This window comes from Peromyscus californicus, unplaced genomic scaffold (genome assembly GCF_007827085.1).
Source record: "Peromyscus californicus insignis strain IS unplaced genomic scaffold, ASM782708v3 Scaffold_10__1_contigs__length_136768540, whole genome shotgun sequence".
In the NCBI taxonomy this organism is placed as follows: Eukaryota; Metazoa; Chordata; class Mammalia; order Rodentia; family Cricetidae; genus Peromyscus; species Peromyscus californicus.
The window spans coordinates 101,354,837-101,371,725 of NW_026294391.1; the positions used below are offsets into that span (position 1 = coordinate 101,354,837).

Sequence of the window (16,889 nt, forward strand, 5' to 3'; positions counted from 1 at the left end):
ATACCCTTTGTTCAATCAGCCCCATCCGAAAATGAAAATTGTAATGAGTCATTGGTCTGGTTCAAGTCCTCTGGTTTCTGGTACACTGTCATCACTGGATCCTCACTGAAACTCCTCTCTGATATCCCACGGCTGCCCCTAGTCATGGAGATCTGCAGAACCAGTCCCTTCACATGCTCCAGCAGGTCCTAGATGGGGTTGATGTTAGGGTGGACCAATCCAAGGCCCTGGATATGGACCTGGGTGGTAGTTGAGTTGGTCAGTCCTTGATACTAAGGCTGCCCCCTCAGGTGGAGGTGGAACCAGCTCTCCTATGCCCATGGCATCACGGCCATCTCTCTCATGCCTGTGTTGAGAGGTGGGGCCAACTCTCCTAAGTATAGGGGGCCAGCTCTCCATGCCAGAGTCATTGGGGCCAGCTCTCCTGTGAGGGTTAAGGTCAGCACTCTAGCTGCAGTGTCTAGTGAGGAGCAGGGCCAGCTTTCCTAGAGACAACACAGGGCAGGTGTGGCTCAGCACTGCCCTTGCATTTCATCATACATGGCCTCCTATGGTAACATGGGCCACAGATGTCAACACAGACTCCAGTTACAGCAGGACCACAGATCCAGAGGTGGTCCTCCAGAGCATCTCGGGCCCAGATGTTACCATGTCCCATGTCTCAGCTCATGTCACTCAGAGGAGTTCAGCCCCAGCATCAAGTAGCATGGCTCTCAGACACCAGCATAGTCTGAGGTGGCTAACCAGACCCTGGGCATCTGCATGGCCCTTGGTGGCAACAGATGCCATGGACATCAACTCAGACTCTGGCTGCTGTGGGGCCATGGACCCAGAGATGGCCCTAGACTGAAGCTTGGGTCCTGACATACCACGGCCCCAGGTGGTGGCACAGGCCAACCAGAGCAGCAGCATGGCTGTGGGACACCAACATGGTCTCAGGTGGCAGACCAGAGCTAGGACAACTTCTTGCCCCTTGGTGGTAACAGGAGCCATGGATATCAACTCAGACCATGGCTGCCATAGGGACACGGACCTAGACATTGTCCTAGGCAGCTACATGGCCTGGATGTCACCAAGGCCCCGGGTAGCAGCACAGGCACTCAGATTGGCATGGCCCCAGAGGCAGCATGATCCAGGGTCACCAACACGGCCCCAGGTGACAGCCCAGACCCCAGACATATGCATGGCTTTCAATGGCAGCAGGAGCCATGGATATCAACACATAGACCCTGGCTGCAGTAAGGCCATGGACCCAGACACGACCCTTCAAGCAGCCCAGGCACAGGAATCATCACTTCCCTGGGTGACAAGCAGGCCATCTACCTCAGCCGGCTCCTCACCACCTTTGGTTCTTCTATTCCACTTCTTTCCACAGCACATGAACCATTCTGTCTCTCTTTTTCTCCCATTTCTCCACCACACATTTGCTCATTATAATGGCACCCAACCTCCATCAACTGCTTTAGGCAGCCCAGGTCTTGAGGACCCAGGATGGCCTTTGAGTGGCTTCCACCTATCTGAGCTGTTTTCTAATGACAGAATGGTAGATATGTCCAGATGGAAGGGTAAGTGAGGAGGAACTGGGAGGAGTAGGGGGAAGGGAAACCATAATCAGGATATGGTATGTGACAGAAAAATCTATTTTCATTAAAAGAAAAAAGAAAGAATTGTTGTGACCCCTCCCCAAATAAAAAGTAAACATCAGCATCAATACTTTCTGTGCCCACCTTCTCCTTAGATTCCCCATTTGCAGGGTTACTACTGAATCCCGTGCTCAAAGGATCAAGTGAGCCTGAATCAAGAAGGCTTAAGTGATCCACTGTTTCACAATTCCCATGTGTAGGCAATAGTCATCTGTGCAAACAATACTCATGACTTAGAAATGTCACCCCCCAAAAATAGAACGTGTCCTTTTGTTTAAATGGCATTTCCTGAAGAGTGTACATCTGAAGAATACTAAACCCCAGGAAGCATATGAAATTAAATAACTTGGAAATTCATGATTTTATTGTTAACATGAGTGCTGAATTTTAGTGAAGCTGGACATTGAGTACAGGTGTCACCAGATTTCCCTCTAGCTCCTGAACTAAGATTGCACTCTAGGGATAGTCGTCCCTATCGATAATGAGAAGGACCTTTTCAATACGAGGAGGTGTGCTCTGTACTACGACACGCCTCTGACTCTTCCTCTCTTCTGCTCTCCGATGGACGAACCATGTCTAAAATTAGAGGAGGACAGGATTGGAGTTAGCATTGGCTTCCACCCCAGAGCCAAGAGATAAAAACCACTTTAAGACACATAACACTGACTTTCTATTCAGCTCATAAAAGCAAATACCAGCTGTGTGTCAACTTCTGCAATAGGCCATGATTTTGTCTCTTTCCAGCAGTATAAACACTTCAGTGGTTTCTTTTCTATTGGATGGAAAGCTTAGATTACAACTTGTTCCAGTTCCTTGATATTAATTCAATATATGGTAACTGGGTAAAGGAAAGTCTTCATTCTGACATTTTTCCATCAGCTGTAGAATACCCTCCTCCCTAGTGATACATTCCTCTTGTTTGGGCAGAGATTGTGGATCACCAAATGTTAGCACATTTTAAAGGCCTAGGGATGGGAACAGCTTTCTGTTTGCAAAAGCAATCTTCAGTATGAAGTAATTAATCAACAGAAATAAGCATGAGAGATTTTTAGAAAGAAAATAGCATTCAAGGGTTCCAATGGGATAGTTGGTGCTTGAGATTTCAGGAGAGCGAACAAGTGGTGGGCAGAGAAGGCCTGGTCAATGGTTTGACATCACAGCCTCCAGTGTTTGTGAAGGTTGACAAATTTAACCTAATGACATACAGGACACTGAAACCTTTACCATCTCCAGGAGTTCAGCTGAAAGCATGACTTCCACCCATGGTAAATCTGAACAGTATATTCTTTCATGCTATAAAATGTTCTCCAGGATCAGGACGAAGAATAATATCATTGTTTCACCTATATTTCCAGAACCCTGTCCAGCACAGAGGGCACACTAGGCCCTGCTGTGTCACCAGGACATCTAAAGCCCATCTTTCTTCAAAAGGCAAAGAGTAAGATGGTCCACAACAGTGTGGGGAAAGTAGTCATAAATCAGCTCTTCCTAAATGTGGTCTAGCTATGGAAATACAGTCACCGTTACCTGTCAGATGTCACCATCCTCTCAGGCTCCTAGTGAAATGAGGGTCCATTGTATTGGGAAGTTCTCAAACTGTACATTTGTGCCTCCCTGTCCTTTCTTTCCCTGCCTATTATATGGATGTATAGTCTATAGAAGACCAACCAAAACACCAGAAGCCCTACTACCATCCTGATGCCTCCATGAACTCAAATAAAGCCCCAGTGGCTGACTCATGTTGTCTCACATTAAGTCAGATTTCCCCGTTTGATTCCTAAAGCCTATCGTTTGCGTTTGTAAGAGGAAAGAGGAAATCAGAAATGAGGCTTTTGGAAAGTCACACTCAAGAGTGTGCAAACAGGAGACCATGGGTGTTTTCTCTTGTGTCTTGTGTCCACCTTCTCTCTGTAGTTGCAGTGCACCAGTCTCTAGAGCTGTAGTGTATCATCCTCTCTAGAGCTGCAGTGCATCATCCTCTCTAGAGCTGCAGTGCACTAGTCTCTAGAGCTGGAGTGTATCATCCTCTCTAGAGCTGCACTGCATCATCCTCTCTAGAGCTGCAGTGCACCAGTCTCTAGAGCTACAGTTCATCACCCTCTTTAGAGATGCAGTGCATCATCAACTCTAGAGTTGTAGTGCATCAGTCTCTAGAGCTGCAGTGAATCAGTCTCTCTAGAGATGCAGTGTGTCAGTCTATCTAGAGATGCAGTGCATCAGCCTCTCTTGCAAAGAATAATGAGGCTACAATCGACAACCCAAGAGAAGCCAGGTAAAGAGGAGGTCCCATAGAGGGACATTCATGGATCACCCCAGGAAGGGAAAACAGATACGATCTCCTTTGTAAACTGGGTAGGGGATAGAATGGAGGGGTTAGGAGATAGGAGCATGAGGGATCTGGTTGGCCAAGTTGGAGTAGGAATGGAAAGGGAGAGCAATGAAAGAGATATCTTAAGAGAGCCATTATGGTTTAGGGAGAAACCTGGTGCTAGGGAACTCCCCAAGAACCCAATGCCTAATTCAGCCTTGATGCAGTAGGTCCTGCCCCAACTGAATGTACCAGGTTTGTTGACTCACAATGGAAACCTTACCCCCTATGAGGAGTGGATATGGGAGTTCAGGGAGGAGGTGGGGATGAGAGCAGGAGATGGGGAAGGAGGGGAACTGTGGTTGGTATGTAAAGTGAAAAGAAAACTTAAATAAAAAAAAAGTGCCTAGGACAAGGCTTCCCAAGACATGAGGAAGGCTGTAGATTGACTGTTCAATGTCTTTGCTTGGATTTACTGACCTTCACTTTGACTTCAGGAATAGTCAAAGCTTGTGCAAGTTCTTTCCTGTGGAAAGAAAACCACAAATGTTTAGCATGCCGTGTTTTACATGAACTGCAAAGTCATAAATGATTTCTATGCTTTTTTAATATTGCTATCTTCCCTCAACCCCCCCCCCCCATTTAACTTTCATTCTCAGAACTAGTCTTGCTTTTGCTATGGTTTCACCTCTTATAAAAGTTTCTAAACAAAGATTTTAATTTTAACACTCTATGAAAACTTAAAAATAAATGCCAAAGTGTATGCCGAGCAAATTGTACTAAATTAAAAAACAGCAGCAGGGGAAGGGAAAGGGAAAGCGAAAGGAGTTGATGGATAGGTACACAGTCCCTGAAAAGATGACGAGACTTCTGGTGAGGAGGTCACTCAACAAAGTGTAAATCCTTAACACTGGTGAACTTTACACTAGTGAGTATTTTGGCACACTACACTCATGTCTCTATATTTTACAGAAATTAAAATATGACTCAAAATGAGTGGTGTTAACTATGTATACTTGTTTCAGATCAACCCTACACGCTAATACTGACCTTGACCCGGACACAAGGCCCCCTCCTGTACCCACCACCAAGGGAGAAGACAGTAGTGGCTTAGGGTAGGATGATAGGAAACCAGGGCCTGGAAGAACAAAAGGACATCTCAACCTGTGACAACAGGGAGGTTGGGGATAGCTCCTGGTGCAAGACACATACCTGGCAAGCGCATCTGGGTACTGGGTTTCTTTGAACAATTTTTCCATTTCCTCGACCTGCCCCAGTGTGAACTTCAATGTGGTTCGCCGCCGCCTTCGTGATGAACGGCGCCTCGGAATCCGAATCACAGGCTCGGCTGAGGGCCTTGGCTCCTCCTGGTGAGGCTCCAAGGAAGAGGCGTTCGGGTCCCTACTGCTCTCCTCAGAGTCGTTTTGGCTCTCAGGGACCTGGCGGACCCCGTTATTTAGTTCCATTACGCAGCCTGCGTCACCTCCACTAGGGTTGCCACCCACCATGGCCAAGGCAGCCTCTAAGGTGGAGACCTCAGCTATCTCCTCACCATTCTCATTCCTCACAACGTATATATATTGCCAATGGACCTTGCGGGCCATGACTAGTAGTGGGCAGAAGCCACAGAGAGAAGTGGGGCCCCAGGAATGACGACACTCAAGGCCTATTGTTTGGTCATGTCTACTACTGATGAGGCATCAAGAGAGGCCTGAGGAAAGGGTGACGTCAACGTGTCCTTCTGCGCATGTTCCACACTTCTCCATGTTCCTCAAGGTTGACGTCAACACGCTCCTCTCCAGATGGGTGCTATAGGCTTTTCCCTCCCTGACTGACTGCTCTGGGCTTTATGACCTCTTGCTGAGATAGGTGGTATTTGCTGTGGTGCACAAAAATGTGGGTGTGGCCCAAAGATGAGGAACGAGGGAGCCACTGTGAACAGGGTTGTGAAAGGTCTTGTGAAGTTAAACCTTGCTTCCAGGGCATGCATGTAGAATGAGATTAGCTTGCTTTTGCATGCATGTGCATGCTACCTGTTCCTCCTAGGTTGTAGAGATGACACTGGAGGATGAATTGTGTAGCATTGCAAGATAATTGGGGAATAGAGTATGGGAGAAAGATGGGAACACACACTGACCACAGGACCCTTGTGAGAACATGTAGAAAATTTCTGTGAATCTCACCCTCCACCTACCATTGCTGCTCAGAGAATGGGCTTAGAACTAAGTGGACATGATCAGATTAGTGGCTGATAGTTCAAGAGTGCCTGTTAGTACATTGAGTCCTAGAACACACTCTTGTCTTCCCTAAGTTGCTTTTTCATTGTATTTTATCACAGCATAAGAGAGCAACTGAGGGGTGGAGTGACTTTGGGTGGGGGGGAGGAGTGACTGAGGAGGACTTATTGATGGGGGAAGGGATTGATTGGGGGGTGAGTGACTGATGAGGAATGGCTGATGGGGGGAGTGGCTGATGGGGGAGTGACTGGTGGGGAGTGACTGGTGGGGAGTGCTGAGACAGTTTTCAGTTGAGATTTTTTAAAATTTCCTTTAAGTTCCTAATTGTGTATGTAAGTGCATGAGCCACGTGTGTGGGTCAGAAGATAACTTGGAGGAGTTGTTTCTCTCCTTCCACTGCATCCAGGAATTGAACCCAGGCTGACAGACATTAGCAGCAAGTACCTTTACCATCGGAGTCATCTTGCTGGCCCTGACAGTACCTATTTAGACAGGTTGTTTGTTAATGGGCATTTCCTAGTGTTATATATGCTCTCATTCCCATATACTTAGGTCTTGAAAGGCATAGCTGTTTGAAGATTCAGAAATAGTAGTGTTTGGTTTAGGTCTTCTAGACACATACAACCACAAGAGCTAGTCAGCATAGCTTGATGTTAAACTTAGTAAACAATTAGATTTCAATTTTGGTGTAGTCATGTTTTTTTTTTTTTAATGTTGTTGTTCATTTTTTTGAGACAGGGTCTCGTATAGCTCAGACTGGCTTTGAATTCAGTATGTAGCAGAGCCAGACCCTGAGTTCCTGATTCCCCTCCCTTTGCCCCCTGGGTTCTGTGATTACAGATTTGCACCATCATGCCTGGGTTCAATTTTTAAATGTAATTTAAGAAAAATGCATTGTCAGTATTATTTTGTGTGGGTCTGGATGCATGTATACTCTGGCACCACGTGACAATCATAGAATAACTTTGGGTACTGGGTTCTTTCTTTACGTCTATATGTGACCCTCTGTCACACTCAGGCTATCAGGCTTGAGTCTTTACCAGCTGAGTTATCCCACTGGTTCCAGGTTTTTGTTTGTTTGTTTTTCAGGAAAGGTTTTTTTTTTTTCTCTGCAACCCTGGCAGCCCTGGAAGTCACTCGAGACCAGGTTGTCCTTGAACTCACAGAGATCTGGTTGCCTCTACCTCTTAAGCGATTAGATTAAAGGCAGGCACCACCACTGCCCAACTCCTAGGGTTTGTTTTTGTTTTTAAATGATACATTTATTTTTATTTTATGTGCATCGGTGTTTTGCCTGCATGTCTGTCTGTGTGAATGTAGATCACTTTGAGCTAGGTTACAGACAATTGTGAGCTACCATATGGGTGCTGGGAATTGAACCTGGGTCCTCTGGAAGAGCAGCCAGTGCTCTTAACACTGAGCCATCTATCCAGTCCATAGCTTTTGTTTTAATACAAAGAAATAAAGAATTTTTTTTAAAGGACTGGGGCTGTAGCTTGTGAGCAGTCGTCTGGCACAATGGAAGTTCTCTAGGTTCTGTTCTCAGTCCTGTCAGAAATTGTTAAATCATTTCCAAGTCCCAGGTTTTCTCTCCAAGAAGCACAAGGAGGACAAGAGCATTTCAGTAAACTGGTGCATAAGACATGTCCTCGGCTTTAGAGAATGTCGGTGCAACCCTGAGTTTATGAGCTCTTCCCCTCAGACTCCAAGAACAGAAGTTTATCTGCACTGTGGTAGAGTCAGTGTGTGTACTTGGAGGGCTAAAGGCCCTGTGTAAGGCTCTGTAGTCCTCAATCGTAGATGAGGGAGGGAGGGAGGGAGGGGTTAGTCGGGAGAGCCAGACAGCTGAGGCTCTATGTGATGCACTGTGGGAGTGATGCTCACAGCCACTTGGAGGTGAACTTTCTCATAGTTGTAGGAGAGAAAGACGGTCCAAGTGTGTGATCCTCCTTAGGCTGTTGTTCCAGGTTGACACTGTGAGTTTTGTTGTTGTTGTTGTTTTCTTTTTAAAGTTAGCTGCCAGGTGGTGGTGGCAGCAGTGGCACACACCTTGAATCCCCCCACTTGGGAGGCAGAGGCAGGTAGATTCCTATGAGTTCAAGGCCAGCCTGGTCAATGTAGAGAGCTCCAGAATGCACAGAGAGACATTGTCTCAAAAAAATTAACTGGCAAATTTGGGGTTATTTTTATTTGTATTTTTTAAATTTATGATGCCTATTTTCAAGATAAAACCTAATGATTTTCTGAATTTTGTTGGTATCTGTTGCAGTGGCTCTCCTTTTATCTTTAATTTTATTAATCTGAGTCTCTAATATTGTTATCATTGTCTTTTGATCAGTCTTCCTAATCATACATTTCAAAGAACCAACTTCTAGTTACATTGATTCTTTATTGTTATTTTTGTTTCCATTTAAATAATTCCTGCATGGATCTTGATTTCTTTTCATCTCCTGATTTGGGGTTTGGCTTATCCTTCATTTTTGAGGGCTCTCATATGTATCATTTATTTGCACACTCTCTGGCTTTTTTGTTGTTGTGTTTTGGGACAGGGTTTCTCTGTGTAACAGCCCTGGCTGTCTGGGAAGTCACTTTGTAGACCAGGCTGTCCTCCAACTCACAGAGATCCCTCTGCCTCTGCCTCCTGGGTGTTGGGATTAAAAGAGTGTGCCACCACCTCCGGTAGTTTCATTCCATTGTGATCAGGTAAACCACAAGGAATTGTTTTCCTGTATTTGTTGAGACTTGCTTTGTCTCAGAATATGGGATCTATTTTGAAAAAAAGTTCCATGGGAATAAAGTGTATTCTGCAGAGTTTGGATGGACTAGTCTGTAGATGTCTGTTAAGTCCATTTGATCTATAATATCATTTAATTTACATATCTCTGTTTATTTTTTGTTAGGGAGACATATCAGTTGGTGAGATTTAGGTATTAACGTCACCCGCTAGTATTGGGCTAGAGTTAATCAGGCTTGAACCTAATATTATTGTTAGGAAATCAGGTGCACTTGCTTGAGGCATACTTTTAGAATCATAAAGTCCTCTTACATTCCCTTAGTCAGTATGAAGTGACTGTCTTTATATTTTCTCACTAGTTTTGGTTGGAAGTCTGTTTCATTAGCTATTGGAACACCGGCACCTGCTTGTTTCCTAGGCCTATTTACTTGGATCTTTTTCCATTCTTTCCCCCTAGGGTGACATCTGCCTTTGTAGTGACATCTGTTTCTTGGAGGCATCAAGTAGATGTTTCCTGTCATTTGATGCAATCTGCTAGTCTGTGCCTTTTTCCAAAGATTTATTTTTATTTTCAATTGTGTGTGCCCATGCCTATATGTAGGTCTGTGCATGTGATTGCAGGTGTTCAAAGAGCCCAATGGTGTGGGAGCCCCTAGTTTGCTTGTGGAATTGAGACCATTAGTATTCAGTTATTGTTGAAAAGTGGGTGTTAATTCCTGCCATTTGTTGATTTTGTAGGTTTTTTTTTCTTTTCCCCTCTTGCTTAACTATTATCCTACTGTGGTTTATTCTTGCTGTGGATTTGTGGAGGAATTTGTTTTTGTCTTCAGTCCAAAAGATTCCTGTAAGTATTTTCTATGGAGCTAGCTTAGTGCTCATGCATTCCTTTAGTCTGTTTTTTTTTTTTTTATCATGGAAAGTATGTATTTTCCTTTCAGTTACCACAGAGAGTTTTGCTAGCTATAGTCTTCTGGGTTGGCAGTTGAGTCAGAATTGAAAGGCATCTGCCCGGGCCGCCTGGCTGTAAAGTTGCAGCCAAATATTCTGCTGCCATACTGCCAGTCTGCCCTATGGGACATGGTGTGCTGCTGAGATGCTGTCTTTGTTCTGTGTCTTTAGTGTTCTAATTGTGAGGAGGGCCAATTCTTTCCTGGTCTGTCTCTTGGTGTTCTAAGCACTTCACATCTGGATTGACCTCTCTTTTAACAGTGCTGAGAAGTTTTCTGTTATGAGTTTTTTTAAAAACATATTTTGCACCTTTAGTACTTGATTCTTCTCCTTCTTCTATGCTGTCGTCATGGATCTCTCAGGGGGTTGTGTGTCTTGGAGTCCCACTGATGCCTTCTTTGTCTTGTTTCGATTGTTCCAGCAACTTAACTGTATTGAATTTCTCAACCATGTTTACATTTTCCCAGAAAGCATTTTGTGATTAACTTTATTCTGCATGTCTTTTCCTTCTTGTTCTTTGCTTCTGATTCTTAACTATTTATTGCTGATTTAAGTTCGTATTTTCTCTGTAATTTTAGAATTGAAGCAGCATGATATAACACACTTTTTATTAGTAGTGAGCTGGTTCATTCATGTAGATTTCCTGCCCTCCCCTCCAGTGCCAGGAATTACACCCAGGCCCTTGTGTGTGCTAGGCAAAGGCTCTCCCACTGGACCCAGCCTCAGCCTATGGATTCTGAAACCTAGTGATGTACTGTGGGTCTTGTGTGGAAAATGTAGCCTGGGAGGGATTCTGATTGTTTTCTTTACTTTTTTCTTCTGTATAGTGCTTGGAATTGGACCCAGGAGCTCAAGTATGTAACATATAGTTTATAACTAAGCTATATTCCCACTCTAGCCTAGGAAATCTGAGCCTTTGTGTTTCTATGCAGGAATTGTTTGGGGAGTGTGGTGATAATGACTGAATCATTGAGCTCCAGGAATGACTATGAAGAGAAAGACAAATGGTTTTTTTAAAAACATTTTTATTTTTATTTATGTGTCTATGTGTGTCTTTATGAGTGTGTGCCGTGTGTGCAGGTACCTGCAGAGACCAGAGAGCATGGATTCTGTGGAGCATAGGCGGTTGTGTGCTGGCAGCTGAACTTGCAGCCTTTGGAAGAGCAGCATGCACTCTTAATTGCTCAGCCATCTCTCCAGTTTTTACTTTTTTATGTATTTTGTTTTGTTTTGTTTTTTGAGATGTGACTTCTCTGTGCAGTCCTGTAGAACTCACTATAGACCAGGCTGGCCATGAACTCACAGATTTCCACCTGCATTTGCCTCCCAAGTGATGGGATTAAAGTTATGGACCACCACCTCCAGCCAGTCCTGATTTTTAAATGTATTTTCATTTTTGCATTTATTGTTTTGGTGGAGGACACTGCAAGAATTTCTGAGCAACAAGTTCCTGAAGTTCCCAGGGGCAGTATACTGAAGAATTGTATCACAGTGTAGTAGCCTGCTTGCGGTCTCTTGCCCGCCCTTTGTTGATCGTGGAAGAGCTAGGAATTCATCAGTCTTGTAGTCACTAGGCTCTTGATGCTCCTCTTCCTTAGCTTCTGTGGGCTGGTTCACCCTGACTGTTGGCTGTTGTCCAAATATCCAGAGAGGTGTCACAAGTGACACTCCCATGTTGGTGGTAACTAACACCTATCTATTTGGACCTTTAAACCCACTCCACAGGAGGGAAATCATCCATCATCCTAGAAACCTAGACAGCATCCCAGGGCTAGTGAGGTTATGTATCTTAGAAGAGAATTTACAGTTGCCATGATGATAGACTGGAATAATTCAAACCGCATTATTAATCTTATCCTTATATAAGTGTGACTACCACCCCTAATCAGAGAACCCTCTCTCTACAGCAAACGGAGACCATCAGAGAAGCCACAGCTGGACAGGATGCAGAGAACAATGGCTCATGGGGAGCACAGCCCCAATGCCTACATCTACATCACAGTTCCTGCATCTATGACTCAGGAAACGCAGGGGAAGAGCACAGCTGAAAGGTTTTAAGATCCTCAATACCAGGATGTCTACTGTGAAACAGTCAGTCACAGACCTGGCTGCATAAATGAGATCTGAACATTGGCCATATCAACAGAAAAGATACTGGAGAGATGGCAAAGACTCCATGGAAGGAGAGACATTTTGTCCTGGGATTTTAGGCCTAGGCTTTATTTTGTTCCTAGACAGAGAACTGTGGGCAGCTAGTGAGTACAGAGAGAGGGGAATTGACCTCTCCCAGGGATGAGACCTCTAAGTGGTTAGTCAAGGCAAAGGAGAAGCCCTGAAATCATATACACACAAACAACTAAAGCAGACTCAGCAGGCCATATTCACACACTTATTCATACACATATGTCTATACGAAGGAAGAATAATTGAAAAGAGACAATTAATGTGAGAGTAGTGGGGGAAGGCATGGGAGGAGTTGGAAGGAGGAGACTTAGAGAAAGTGAGGGAAGAGAGGTTCTATCAGTCCATTTCTTTATTTGAGTTGGCTTTAGTTGGCTTTCTGCTTCTGCAATAAAACACAGGAACTAAAGCAAACTGGGGAGGAAAGGGTTTATTTCCTCAGAGCTTACAGTCTATCATTGAGAGAAGTCAGGGTAGGAACTGGAGGCAGGAACTGAGGCAGAGGCTGTGTAGAGATGTTGCTTACCGGCTTGCTCCTCTTGGCTTCTTCAGCCTGCTTTCTAATACACTCCAGGATGACCTGCTCTGGGGTGGCTCCACCCACAGTTGGAGGGACCTCTCCATATCAATCACTAATCAAGAAAACGCTCCTCAGAATGGCTTACAGGATGGAGCCATTTTCCAATGGAGATTCCCTCTTTCCAGATGCATCCAGGTTCTGTCTACTTGACAAACATTCTTATCACCACAACAGACACTTTGTCTACTGGAAAAAGAAAACAATTTTAAAAAGAAACAAATTTAGATTGCACAGAAGAACCTGCTGTCTCACTACTCTAATGCTGTGTGGGGCTGAGGGGCTGGAATAGAGTCCAGTGCTTGCCTAGAATGTCGAGGCCCAGTGTCCACCCCAGTACTGCAGAACAGTCCCTGGACAAATGTCCGAACGTTGCATGCCCTTCCCCCCTCACCACAGTAATTCACTATTTAGGAAGTCAGCAGGATTTTCAGGCAGATGCACCAGCGTGCTTCAGATAATTACAAAGATGTGTGGCCTCATACCAAAACAATTTAAAAAGAAACAAACAAAAATGGTTCTCTCAGATTCTATGGTTGGTATGAAATTCCAGGTATGGTCAGAACCAGCTCTGTCTGGATAAACACCATCTCCCTAGAGATTTTCAATGTCCCTCTTGCCCGTGTATGGTACAACATGGTCAGGGTGAGGAAGAAAAAACACTATGATGGAGGACAGGAGAATTTATGGGTCAATGTAAACACCACTTGACAAACTCCCATGACACAAAAGGCTACTGATGCTCACTCAGTGATGTCCCCCCACAGAAGGAGACCTTGTCATTTTCTTTAAATGGCATTTCCTTGATAACTGTTATATATAACATACTAATGCAGAAGACACAGGAAGAAAGCAAACTGAGAATCTATTTATTTCAAATACAGGTTCTTAGGGAAGAAAGATGTAACAACATGTGGGCGGGAGGCAAAAATGCATCTGCAAGTGGATCCTGGTCAAGGCAGGCACAATGGGGCTCCTGCACAATCTTTAGATTGAGGTGGAGTGGGTCCCAGGAGCAGCACTGCTAAGTCCTGGCAGATTCTTCCCTCACCAGATCTGTTCTCTCCTCTTCCTGAACCATCTCTGCAATGAGAGGGAAGAGGAATTTGTTCAGTAGGGTAATCAGGATATAATCAGAAAAAACCTCGTGTGACATTAGCTGCTCTCTATAATTTAGATTGCACAGAAGAACCTGCTGTCTCACTACTCTAATGCTGTGTGGGGCTGAGGGGCTGGAACAGAGTCCAGTGCTTGCCTAGAATGTCGAGGCCCGGTGTCCACCCCAGTACTGCAGAACAGTCCCTGGACAAATGTCCAAACGTTGTATGCCCTTGCCCCCTCACCACAGTAATTCACTATGGAGGAAGTCAGCAGGATTTTCAGGCAGATGCACCAGCGTGCTTCAGATAATTACAAAGATGTGTGGCCTCACCAGATGCTTCAAAACAGCAGAAGGACCGGGCATTTGGACTCTATGCTTTCCCATTCCCATCAGTCTCTGTTTAACCAAGCTTAAAACAACATTATCAGTGCTGGGTTCTGCCTGTCCACTATCCACACACCCATATTACTTCTGTAATGATAGAATCTATGCTTACTTTGCAGTATTTCAAACAGTTTAGGATCATGAAACCCCTAGTTACTCTAATTTGAATCCTTTTTTGGTCATAACCCCAGGACTACTCCAAAGAGAAACCTACCCAAAGGATGCCAGCATTAAAGGACTGGAATGAACATGTATATCGATATTGATATAAATACTGAATGTAAAAAAAGACATAAAGAAGTAGGAACATGACTTGCACCTAGTATGATGGAAAATAAGTCTATAATAGATTTGTGGGAGAGCATAACCAGAGGCGGGGACATCTGGGAGAGTCCAGAGTGGATGTGACCAGACTGAGCCATGTGAGGAGAGGAGGAGGGAGGGGTATACACATGTAACAACATTATAAACAAAGGCAGTGTGGTACCTGAATTATCCCAACCACACCTCAGGCTTGCCCGGCCAAACCATTCTTCTTGTTCCACCTAAATACTACATGAGAATAGCTCCACTCCCAGTTTATGATCTCCCACTCCGTTTTGGAAGCCTAGGATAGCAAAGCAGGGGTCTTGCAGGCTGGAATGTGTGGGTGGCTTTAGTTCTGGAGGGCAAAATGGAGGCAGACAAAATGGCGCCGCAGATGAACATGCCTGCCAGCCAGCCTGAGGAGATGATTTTGAACCCAGGACCCACATCCTGGAAGGAGAGAACCAAGTCCTTCCAGCTGTCCTCTGACCTCCAAATGTGAGACACAGCTCCTCTCGTCCCCCTACACACTCATGCCAAGACAAAATAAAACTTCAAAATGTAATCTGAACTTTTCAGTAAATGAAGACAAGAAGCACAGCTGAAAGAGAGCCAGAGGCCTCTCTGTACCAGCTTGTTCCCTATAAAGGGACTTGAAGCCACACAAGAGGCTTACCCTTCCTCAGCACTAGATCGTGATTTCTCTGGAAAAGGTGTTTCAACTCCTGCAGCTGTAGCCCTGTCACAGAGGCAGCTGCAGGACCCCAGCGCGGGCACAGGCTGCATTTTGTGCACGGTAACTGGAATGGACTGTGCACTGGGCGTCAGAACTGACACAGGCTGGACATGGGGTCCTGTAATGGTACAGGCTGCTAATTGTGTGATATTGTACTTGGCATAGACTGAACACTGGATACTGTAATTGGTTTGGCTGTACACAACCCACCTGGAATAGCATAGGGTGTGCAATAGGAACTGCCATAGGTGGTGTGCTAGATAACTTAACTGGCATAGCCTGTACATTGGACATAGTAAATGGCACGGGACAGACATGGGGAACAGAAACAGGCATAGGCTGTATCTGGACCTCAGTGATTGACACAGGCAGTACCTGGGGCACAGTAACAGGTACAGGCTGTACTTGAGGCACAGTAACAGGCACAGCTGTACACGGTGCACATTAACAGGCACAGGCTGTATATGGGACAGTAACAGGCAGAGGCTGTACACCAGGCACTGTTACTGACATACACTGTTCTCAGGGCACCAGATGTGACATATGCTGTACACAGATCACAAAGCTGCACAGCCTCGGTGCCCCCTATGCTCTCAGGAACTGGCTTCTGAGGTGGACGCTCATTCTCGTGGCTATTGGGACTGGCACTCTCTCGGTCATCCATGAGGCCGAATGTACAGTAGCAGAAGGACCTTCTCCAGTCTTCCCTGTTTTTCTGTTCTACTCCTCTCCATTCTGCTGTTGAGGTCCCGACGCAGGGTGGTCCCTTCCAACCTCTTCCTCATTTCTTCCCTCTTCATATGGGGAGAGCATCAGTGTCTCAGCACCTGAAAGTAGAAAACAGAAAGAAGAGGCGACAGGGACCAGGGTGGTGCAAAGTCGCTATGACATCAAGGCAGGTGAAGCCCTCAGTGCCCCACGCCTCTCCAGTCACCTCTGAGAAACAATATCCCCTCATGGACATGGCCAACCCACCACTCCTAGCATGCACTGACCTTTCCATTTTTCCTGGTCAGGTCCCTCAAGAGGCAGGTGTTTGATGTTTCACGCTCCATGACAGGAATGCTATCAAAGTCGCTTGAGGTTTGCCTTCCTTTGTGTCCCTTCACATTCTGAGGGGGAGACCCATATACTTCTGGCAGGAGAACTACTCCACCAGGAAGGCTTCTTTCTCTTCTACACCTTAACGACCTAACATCCAGGTTATTTTAACCAATCAGAAGCCTTCCTTCCTGGCTTCCTGGGATGATTGATAGTTGCAATGGACTGAGCCCCTGAGGTCCAAAACCAACAGCAGTGTAGCTGGAGTTTTCTCTCTGGATCCTGCCAAGCCTCGGCAGTCCGACAGCCCACGTATAAAATAAACACACAGATGCTTATATTATTTAAACTATTTGGCCATGGCAGGCTTCTTGCTAACTGTTCTTATATCTTAAATTAACCCATTTCTATAAATCAATACCTTGCCACATGGCTCGTGGCTTACCGGCATCTTAACATGCTGCTTGTCATGGCTGTGGCTGGCAGTGTCTCCCCCCTCACAGCAGTTTGGAGCTTCAGTGAGCAGGATGTGTTTACAGGGAAGGTGTGGCCCTTGGGCAAGAAGAGTGTTGAAGGAACCTTCCAAGTGGCATCTCAACTGAGTCCCCTGGCCTTGGGGTATTAACTTCCTAGGAAATGGGTGGGGGTCAACTATGGGAACAAATCTGCAGTGAGTAAGAAACAAAAACAAT

At 45.3% G+C, this 16,889-nt stretch overlaps 1 protein-coding gene across 1 annotated transcript in view; it reads right to left on the reverse strand.

Annotated features, from left to right (window-relative positions):
* The window catches only part of LOC128117532 (homeobox protein Rhox13-like), a 44,741-nt gene extending 39,138 nt beyond the window's left edge, over positions 1-5,603 (reverse strand). The window contains exons 1-2 of the mRNA XM_052749490.1: positions 5,164-5,603; positions 4,432-4,477 (exon numbers count right to left, since the gene is read on the reverse strand). Coding sequence (XP_052605450.1) covers positions 4,432-4,477; positions 5,164-5,555 — 438 coding nt within the window. The 5' untranslated portion in view covers positions 5,556-5,603. The remainder of the gene's footprint in view (positions 1-4,431; positions 4,478-5,163) is intronic.
* Between the last annotated feature and the right edge of the window lie 11,286 nt (positions 5,604-16,889).